At 34.3% G+C, this 11,208-nt stretch overlaps 1 protein-coding gene across 1 annotated transcript; it reads left to right on the top strand.

Annotated features, from left to right (window-relative positions):
* Nucleotides 1-921: 921 nt before the first annotated feature.
* On the top strand, nt 922-9,301 carry Es2 (ess-2 splicing factor homolog). The gene is given in 7 exon segments (XM_074184052.1): nt 922-1,147; nt 1,208-1,361; nt 5,248-5,555; nt 5,558-5,767; nt 6,458-6,645; nt 7,647-7,784; nt 8,943-9,301. Coding segments are annotated over 7 exon segments (1,428 nt in total). The 5' UTR covers nt 922-1,000; the 3' UTR covers nt 9,226-9,301.
* The last annotated feature ends 1,907 nt before the right edge of the window (nt 9,302-11,208 follow it).

The raw sequence follows: 11,208 nt of genomic DNA on the forward strand, positions 1-11,208 counted from the left end.
TGTGGTAATCATTTCATTTGTAAAAATCATGCAGAATTTGAGCAAGCATGTCAGCCCCTTTTTAACTGCATTCGAGTTGACACCCGATCGAGCGGACAGACCTTCTTACGTAGTATTCAATGATAAGAGTACCTAATAATAATAATACCGTATTTATTATTTCATGAATAAAAAACTCAACATAACTATTCAAACTAGCAAGTGAAATAAAGGGCGAAGTTCATCATCCGTAATGCAATACGACGTCACGAAAAATGTTCTTCCACTCAACCCTGAAAAGAGAAAAAAAGAAGAAAAAAATAAATAAATAAAACTGTGGTTGTATAAAGGTAATATAAATACGAACAAACACCTCACCTACAGAGTTTACTTTACCTATTCCTTACAAGATATCAATAATTTACTTTAATTTCAGTAGAACAAATGGTCTTCATATTTTGTTTTGGAATTTGCGAAATTTAATTGTTCAAGGGAATTGGGGACAGAATTATACTTTTAGCCTTAGTTCAATGTGAAATAAAGTTTAAGTCAGTGATTGAGCGTGAAATCAGAAACAGAATATTTGATGGAATTGACCGGTACTTGATGGAAATTCATAACGTAGGTATCAGAAAAATACTTTATTGTGAGATCTTTACCAAACAGTTCAATAGAGTAAAGACACGCTTGAAGAAGCCATTGTTTTGTGTTTTTATAAAGCTGTTCAGTGAAAATCTACTAATAAAGTGTTTTTTGAATACAGAAACAGGAAAAAATTGACACACAGGAGCGAGAGCATACCCCGACTCTAAAGTTTCAAAAGAAATACTATAGAATCATTCAGGGTGAGCTCCGATCGTTCCGGGCAACCAACAACTCGAATACAGCTCAAAAGGAATTCAATTCACTCTGTGATTCTATGATTCCATGGATGTGTATGTTCTATGTCATCAAAAGCTAACCTCATTTAATTTGATGATAGTATTTTACCTAACTACAAAGTTCTTAAATATTTTCCAAAATGTGTGACTCTATTGAGAATTCCCCTGGCAGGAAAGCGATGGAAATAATGGAAACTCTGCATAATGATATAGTTTTCAAGAAGCCCATTGGAAAAGCTAAAAAACGAAACAAGAAGAAAGTTTTACAAGAAGAAACCTATGTGGAGGTATGGAAAATCTCATCGAATATTTCATCACTTTGTATTAATTTTGTATCTGTTCTTCAGGAAATTGGAAAAATCATCCAAAGGGATTTTTTTCCTGATCTTGAAAGACTCAAAGCACAAAATGAATATTTGGATGCTCTTGCTCTCAATGATCAAGTAAAGCTTAAAGAACTTTATAGGAAATATAGTGGCAGTAGACCCGCTCCAGAGAGAAGTAAGTACACAAGTTCAATAAGGACTGACACATTGAAATTAGGGAGTTAATATTCATTTTAACAGTTCACACTATTATTTGAAATATTTTCACAAATATACAATCACAAATCTGAAGCCAATATTTGACACGCTGGTAATGGGACCTACCTAACCACCTACTGCTGATCACGAATCTGAAGCCAAAAGTTGGTGTTGCCATCTAAAATTTGACTATTTTAAGAACTCTCAGTAATAAAAACTCATAACCTGCTGCTGCTGATTTTCCCAAAATTGTATCTTTTCCAACAAACTACATCATGAAGTTATGAAATAAATGACTCTTTTGTAAGGGGCTTTTTCCTTGGTTCTGTTGAAAGTGTGACAACAATTAACTACAACTGAATATAATGTTGATAAATTTATATGCATATAGAAAAGATAAAGATCATTTTTTCAACATTTATAATGTGTCTTCTCTAGGGTCTTTCATTGAGCTCTTCCTATCTTTAATTTCAGATAAAACAAAGTGTGTGTGATATCATCAAAAAATTGTATTTGCTTGAAATACCTATTGATGACATTATGTGTGGAATATAACATCGTTCAAATATCAGCCACCGCTTCTCTGGTTGGAGCACATATGAAACATCCAATTTTCTATATTTCTGGCGCCAAATTCAGGCTGAATTTGACCAATGGTATAGGTTATGTTGGCTTTGAGGAACGATGTGGTTTGTGGCTTATTCGCATACACCTGCGACTTATAAAACCCCACAAGAAAAGTCTAAAGGAGTTAAATCACACCATCTCGGTGATCATATCACATCACCTCCACATGAGATGATCATGCCCTCAAATCACTCGTCCATAATATCCAATATGGCATCAGCTGTGTGGCACGTACCGCCTGTTGAAACCACATGTCATTGGTGTCCAGATCGTCCAATTCAGGTCAAAAGAAAGAAGAGTAATTTATATGGTTTGCATATCAATTATTGAGACATTTTCAAAAAGTAATGATTTGTTTTTGTCTTTTAGGGCAAATCTGAGTGAAATTTTCGCAATTTGGTAGCTTATCTTTCACTTCTCAATATTGACATTGTAATTCATCTCATGAGTTTCCATTGTCAGAAGTGAATTTCTTAAATATTCATTTCATAATAGCCCATTAACTTTTTATTGGCTGCATCTCCGAAAGTAGATATCTGTAGAGTAGGGAGGGTTAGTGTAAGCCCACAGCTCTTAGGCCACATATGACCCATTGTACATCCTTCCGAGGTCATCGTCCATCCTGTCCTTTCCAGGAAGGTGGACAGGTCACTGGGAGACATCTCCTTTATATTGGCAGGTGTAGGCCAAGACTCGTGGAACACACTCTCTCTTATTGACGATAACTCCGGGCACTCGCATAGGATTTGCCTGACAGTCTCATCTTCCTATTCACACATCCTGCATAAAGGTGTGTCCATTAGCCCCATATTATGGAGGTATTTCCTTAGTTGACAGTAGCCAGTCAGAAATCCTACTGTTAAGCATAGATTTTTCCTGGTCATCGCCAGATATTTCTTCGGCGCTAGCTTCCCGGGGTCACCCATGATGATCCTGGCAAGATTGCATCCTTTGATGACATGTCATCTTTTTAGAGATTGAGCATGGGTGTAACATTTGGCTAGTTCCGCAATCGTCGAAATCATCAGGCCGTAGGTGCCCCTGGGTCCTAAAATTCTCAGTCCAGCCGCTTTCTTGGCTAAAGGTGTGGCAATGTGATTACTTTTACTCCTGTCGTGCCCTTTAACCCACCTCAGGATAATGTTATTAACTGCCGAGGCTTTGGTTAAATCTTGGTGGCACTCTAGTACTAGCCCTGAGGTAAGATACCAGCCAGTTATGTTTGGACAACGCTGGTATTTTTTCCCATTCCCCACTTAAATCTTAGGCTTAGTGATCTGGAGTACACTCCACATCCTGAGCCTTCTTTGGTTTTTGAGCCGTCTGAATATATGCGTATTCCATTTGTAGCATCTGACTCTGTGTTCTGTTTTATTTGTATTTTGTAAGGTTTATTGAACACAAAGCTGGGTTCAATTGCATAACTGGTTGCCTGCAGCAAAGGTTGCGCAGTAAGCGCTTCTCTTCATAGGCTCAGCCTCAATTGACCCATTCCTACTTCGAGGTTTACACCAGCCGTGCGCATCATTATCAGCATATAAAAATACTTGAATCAATTTGAATTTTTTTTCAAAAAGTAGGGCAAGTCGAACCATATGAGGAATTTGATAAGACCCTTACGAGGTCTGTTCAGAAAATAAGGTGAATTTTCATTTTTCCCAAAAAATATTTATTTATTCATCAATTTCTAATTTGTCCCCTTCAAAGTAGTCTCCTCAGATTTAATACACCTATGCTGGCGTTATTTCTGTTTCTCAAAGCAGTTCTGATATGCAATTTTCGGTAAGTTCTTTATCTCTCACAGCAATTCGGTTTTTACCTCATCATTCGTCACAAAACGCCGTCCTTTCATGGGTCTCTTCAATCTTGGAAATAGAAAAAAGTCGCAGGAGGCCAAATCTGGTAATCGTGGTGGCTGAGACATGATTTCAGTGTTGTTTTTGGCCAAAAAATTAAGAACAACCAATGAGCAGGCGAATTATCATGATTCAAAAGCAATGAGCCGGATGTTTTCTTTGTATTGCTTCTCGCAAGCGGCATATAACTACAAGAAAATATTCCTTATTGACTGTAGCAACAGGTGGCAAGAACTCCTGATGCATTACGCTTTGGTAATTGATGAAAACAGTGAGCAAAACATTTACAGTTGATCAAACTTGGCGTCTTTTTATTGGTTTTGGCTCTCCTGGGCTCTTCCATTGAGACCATTGGACTTTGTGTTCAATTTCAAAACCATGTACTCATGATTCATCACCAGTTATGACCCTTTCAAGCAAATCTGCATACCCGTTGACGTCATTCAACAATTCCCGAGCGATGCTCATGCGACAGTTTTTTTTTGGTCAAAATGCAGTGATTTTGGAAAGAAATTCGCTGCCACAGGCTTCATGCCCAAAATTTTCGAAAAAATTGCATGGCATGAGCCAACCAATATGCCTCCATCCTCAGCAACTTCTCTAATAGTGATTCCCCGATTCTCCATAACAATTTTGATCACTCCCAATATTTTCATTGGTTGTTGATGTGCTGGGGTGTCTAGGGCAAGCATCGTTATTCACATGTGAACATTTTTCTGACTCAGAGTACAATCACCATATGCCACTGTCAACATTTCAAGTATTTGAGCACTTAATTTCATTTTTTACTCAAAATTTAATGCAAGTGATTTAATCCATTTTTTTTCGATAGAAAATTGTCAAACACGCTAAACAGTTTCTAACTTTTATGCCTCTCACCAACAAACTAAACATGCCAAATAAATGAAACTGTGAACATATCTTTGAGACGAGTGTACCAACATACATAGATAAAAAATCGCTAATCGAATTCACGTAGCCCGCGAAATTTGAATGTTCACCTTATTTTTTGAAAAGACCCTGTTCATTGGACTACAAATATTCAGCACATCAAGTACCTTTATACTTTTCAGCAATTTCAACCTTCCTTTTGAAGGAAGTTTTAACAAATAATAAAGGTAACCTCATTCTTAATTTTAGTTTGCTGGTGATCATTGACTTGTAAAACTGTGTATGTGTTGTGATGTATTTCCACTTGTTTTAACTGCTAGATCCTTTGTTACAGTCTTTTGTGTTTTTTTTAAACCTCAAGTGATTTTAATGTTGTATTAACAAGAGAAGTACATAGTACTGTCATAATTATGGTTGACAATATAGACTAAATATAAACTTTTCTTGACCAGTTAGTAGAGCAGACCCGTCAAATCTTTTTTTTTTCAGTACCAAGTCCTGCTACATTTGAAACCCCACCCAACTTACACAATTCTCAACATTCCAAAATTCACCACAGGGAAGAAATTGTCGAGACTGAAAATGAAGAAAAACTAAAAACAGCAAATCTTAGTCTGGATCAATATTTAAATTCACACACCTCTCAAGATAATGAAAGTTTCGACGAAATCATTGTAGAATCTGAAAAAAAACATAGGCAGAAGTATTGGTATCTTTTCAATGAAGAAGATAAGAGTGAAGAAGATCAAAAAAAATTACTTTGTCTACCATCTATTGAACAGCAAGCTCTACCTCAGGAAAAAAATTCAATGTTGATACTTGGGGTTACAAAAATCGAAATTATATCATGTACGTACCTGATGGAGTTGAATTAACCAAAGAAACAGAAATTGAGTTGAACAAGAAGAGACAAGAGATAGACCATTCCAATACTAGGCTAGCAGTCAACCCTTTCAATGAAAGCCACAGTAAAGAAGTCATTAATGAATTGGCCAAGAGTCAAGCAAAAGTAAGTTTTCAACTATCATATCATTTCACAGGCAGTCCTGTATAATTGCTTCCAATTCAGGTTTTGTCAACATTCTCAATAAATAGGAAAGCGATTCTTGAAGAGCACATAGTGGGAAACATTACGTTTCATAAGACAAACAATGAGAAAGAACAAAATTTGCGCTGGTAGGCCATGGTCAAAACCAAACATTTCATCTGCTACTGTGACAGACATCTTCAGTGGTATAGGCATTCACTACGAGGACTAAGGTAGGACACCACTTAAGATGTCTGCTGCAATAGCATACAAACATATGGTATCACATATCCCTTTCAATCACTGCCTACCAGCCCGGATTTTGTTCTTTCTATAAAACGTAAAAAATATTGTTTTTCTGCATTTGAATAAAAAAGTGCTATAAATTGGTGGCATGCTGTCTTGTGTACTATCAAAAATGTTGGAATAACCTTAGATGTGCAGTAGAACCATGAAACTATGCGAAATGGCTGCTGTCTGTAGTTGCTCCTATAAAACCTATAATACCAACATCGTAAAGGATGTATATAAAATGTCAATGTTGATAATAAAGTTTTATCTTTTTATTATTTCAAGGCAGTAAAACATTAGGACTATTCCCTTCCTTTGATCTCAACTGTAATGTAAAACCTTGATTGATTCTACTCATAATTCATCATAATTATTTTACAGGTTTTAGATGGAAAAATAGGTGTTGATGGCAAAGAATTGGTAAAACCTGATACCCCACAGGTTAATGGTTTCAGCTTCGTAAGGACTCCTTCTCCTTCGCCGAGTCTTCTGGGTAGTCCACTGATGACTTGGGGGCAAATTGAAGGAACTCCATTCAGATTAGATGGTAGCGACACCCCTTTACCAAGGTTAGTAAAATATTTCCTATTCAAACATTATTGTAACCAATTACGTTTTTTTAATATGGTGAAAACAGTTTTGAAAATTAAATCATGAATATTTTTTTAATTCATATTGTCGACATAAGAATTTCAACTTGAATATAATTATATAGGTTGAAGGGTAATCGACCTTTGCAAGAGGCGGCACCAATAATGACACCATCATGCTATTTTCAAAAGGTTAAGTTTTTAAGAGTCGTTGAAAGTGAACAAGTTTTACAAAATTAATAAAATTGAATATTGTGCAGTCATTGGATTCTTGTTTCAAATTGAATATATACTTATGAAATGTGTTCCTTCAACATCAACAGTAAAATAATGGGCAGTCTTGCCAATATTTTTGATGATGAATAAAACTCATAGAATAATATTAGATGATCGACGAGTTACTAAATGTAATATAGCTGAAGCAATGGAAAAAAATTGAATAATTGTTGGACGAAGTGTATAGAGCTCAAACGTAATTATGAGAAATGAAATTAACTCAATTATTTATTGTTTTTGAAAAGAATAGCGTTTTCCTGCCTAGGTGGATTACTCATCATCTCATCCTGGCAATACACTATCAAGTTCATAAATGAAAATTTCTGGTTTTTATACTATACTATTATTGTTGTAGACTTATTTCAAAATTGTTTTCTTCCTTTTGTAGTAGTTCTTCATCAGGGTCGCATAATTTTTGAAAATTTTCTGGAATTGATCAAGAAACTTCAGTCAAAAAAAAAAGCTAGAAAGCAAGAAATTATTCATTCATGTAAAATATTTTTGTAATAATCATCTATCTATGCAGATAAATTAATATTCAACCACTGTTCTTAAAATTATTTTATTTCAATTATCATGACTTGTCATCATATAAATTGAACTTTGCCTTTTATCTTCATATAATAAATGAACTGTTCCTGATTAATTTGCTTTAAATGTATTAGAAGATAATAAAGACAATATTATTATTATTATTATCGTAGATCCCAGGGTCCTTCGTTTAGGATATCAGAACCACCAAGAAGAGAACAATTAGCATTAGCCTTAGCTGAGCAAGTAGGGGAGAAGAATAGGGACCAGAAAAAAAGGAATATTGCAGCGCAGAGAAAGCAGTTCTCTTCGTAAGTATTTGCCTCAAGTATAGTTTAGTTTCACAATATTTTTGAACTGCAACAGAAAGTAAAGTGAAATGATTATTGAAAGTATAAATGTAGTATATCCTTCTTGATTTTTCCACAAAAAAATCCTATAAATGAAAGAAGATAATATTTATCAAGGAAAACTGATTTCACGAATTTCAGTTCCCTAATTTTACACTTTGCCTGGTCTGCTAGCAAATTGAAACACTCCGCTTCAAACTGTCTGTGTCTCAAAATAATTAATTGAATCACAATATATACAGTATAGATAGATAGATAATTCCTCATCAAGTGAAAAATTTTGGTTTGAATGAATTCAAAATAAATGAATCAGTATTCAAAAAACACGTCATTGTGAGATTTTCACTAAAAAATTTTACAAAAACCCAAGACGTGTTTCGCCATACAATGGCTTCTTCGGGCGTGTCTTTACTGTAAAGTAAATGCACTGTAAAGTTCTGTAAAGTAAAGACACTGTAAAGTTTGTATGGCGAAATACATGTTGTGTTTTTGTAAAACTGTTTGGTAAAAGTCTCACAATAAAGTGTTTTTTGAATCAGTACCTTCTCAAATACTGTTTCTATCCCCTTCAAGAATTTCAGTATGCAAATTTCGAAGAATTATATTCATTTTATTGAAGGACACTCTTATGTCTTCGTACCCACTCTGTTCAATTGTCAACTGTGTTGAGTGCTGTCATTATTTATAATTTATATAGGATGCATTATTCATCTCGTTTTATTGTCCTGTACTGAAATCAAGTATTGTATTGCTTTATCGATGACAGAAAAGTTGTCTGTCTTTTCCATTTGTATTCCTGAACATCGAAAGGTTTTATAACTGAAAAATATTTCACTTTAGACTAACAGTAAGCCTAGCAATTTCTATAACATATATAATTTACCCGAATGAATTATCAGTGTAGTATCAATCTCATTGTTTTATTTTGTCCATAGTATTCTCAAGGCCCATTTTGCACAAATAATTTGTATATTTTATGTTGATATTTATAACTCTTCAAGGTTTTATTTGTTCGAAATTTGTCTTTTTTGAAATGTCTTAACTAAACTAAACTTAACTAAAATACCTCAACATCATATAAAAATCATATTTACTCATTAATTTGTTTCTCATTTTCAGACCATCTCCGAGATTACATACCAGCACAATTGACCGCTTAGCAACAATGTCACCAGCAGCAAGAAAACTGGCAACTGTAAAGCTAAAGCTGGGAGTGAATTCTGATTTCAGATCTGCCTACACCCCCAGTCCTATGACGAGGAGGAAAACACCCCTCCCATCCCCAAGAAGAGCTTCCACTCCTTTAGTCAACATTAGACATAAGAAGCCGACTGAAGTATCTACAGATGACTTGTTGAAACTTCAGTTGCCCAAAAGGAAAAAGGCATCAGATTTTTTTTGAGTTTTTCCAGAAGTAAAATACATTCATGGTTAATTGTACAGTTTGTAAATATGTGAATAAGATAGGATTCCATGTGCATATTCGTTTGATTTAAATATTATTCATGTAGTTGCTTTTGAAAAGTTTGTAGTGGAAACTATTTTTTCAAAAAACATTCATTTTAACTACATTCAAAGACTCACTCCACAACTAAACAATGATTTGTGATGGTGTTGTGTATTGCACCTGTTAAGTTGCAACATAGTGTCCCAATGGTGCATTTTCAAAAGGCATGCGGCAATAAATTCAAAACCAATGATTTCAATGGCGTACTAACTTTTAAGACAACTATAAACAAACAAATTTCATATTAAAAATTATAAATTTTTCCTAAATATAATGCTGGTAATACAAATTTCTTGGTAAAGTTGTTTTATATCTCACAATACCCAATTATAGAGAAATGAATTTGTTATGCTGCATTATTTTGTTTTATTTCCTGTCAAATTTTTTCAGAAACGTTTTTGAATAAGTTATAAAGATGAAAGATAGTAAAGATCATCCCCATAAAAATCAATTATTTCTCTTTATATTATATGATAGGTGTGGTTCTGAACCCACCAACTTGAAAGGGTTTGGTTGATCCTTTTATTGACCCTAGCCCTAGTACAAGGTTAGGCAACACTTGGTTGCAAAAACAACAAAAATGCACGAAGTCATCAACAGAAGCCAGCCGCACTTTATGGTTTCGATCAGGTCATCTCGGGTAAGAGATTTCAGTGAAGTCACCTCAAGGCAGCTTCAGCTATCTCTCTGACATCCGGGTCTAGTATTCAATAAAAATGATGATTTTGACTGCATGCATTTGTGTTGTTTCTGCAACCAAGTGTTGCCTTACCTTGCACTTGGCTGAACCGTACTGATGACAGCTAATGAGCTAGAAACACCTGTCTGAGGTTTGCATATTTTTTTGAGTACTTCGTCCATTAGATTTTCCTTTCTCTTGCTTTTGATTATAAATACATATATGTTAACTTGAATACAGAACACGGAGCGAAACATATATATAATAATAATAATAACTTTATTCGTCTTTTCGATCATATACATGATATGACATGTCATAAATAAAAATATGAAAATTTTATAAAACAATAATAATGGTCCACAGTATAACATAGATCGGACACTTGAAACAGGTACTTAACTATATACATATATAAAAAATAACACAAACACATATATGTATACACATACATAAAGTAAATTTATCTTTAACTAGGATGAAAGAAATGCAGTGAAAGCAATAATCATGATAACAGTGTATCCCGTTCTAAGAACTCTTCTACGCTATAATATCCCTTATTAATTAATAGCTCCTTTATTTGTTTTTTAAATGGTATAATATGCAAATCTTTAATATCTTGAGGGAACGTATTGAATAATATTATGCCATTATATGCAAGCAATTCCTTGAATGTTGATGTTTTATGTTTTGGGATAGTTAATAAATGTCTATTTCGTGTTGCATAGTTATTAACTATTGATTCATCTCTCAGAATGGGTACATTATTTTTCACATGGAGCAGAGCTTTATATATATAGATACAAGGTAACGTTAGCATCTTGTTCTTGCAGAAAGCAGGTCTACAGCTATCCCTGGTTGCAATATTAAAGATAGTTCTAATTATTCTTTTTTGAACAATAAAAACACGTTTTGCCCCCACAGAAGAACCCCACATTAATACATTTTGAGCCATATGTAAGTACGCCAATGAATAGTAAACAGTCCTGATACCATCTAAACTAAGCACGTCTTTGATCTTTTGTATTGCAAATAACGCTTGATTCAATTTTTTGCAGACATAATTGATATGGGGCTCCCAAGACAAGGTTTTATCTATAAACATACCAAGGAGTTTGAGTTTCACTGTTTTCCTTAACGCGAAGTTTAAATGTACTGTTTTACTCTCGTTCAGTTTTAGTTGGTTTCTATCACACCAA

This window comes from Leptinotarsa decemlineata, unplaced genomic scaffold (assembly GCF_025532065.1).
Source record: "Leptinotarsa decemlineata unplaced genomic scaffold, Ldec_3_MD MMD2_tig00026354_RagTag_RagTag, whole genome shotgun sequence".
Classification (NCBI taxonomy): domain Eukaryota; kingdom Metazoa; phylum Arthropoda; class Insecta; order Coleoptera; family Chrysomelidae; genus Leptinotarsa; species Leptinotarsa decemlineata.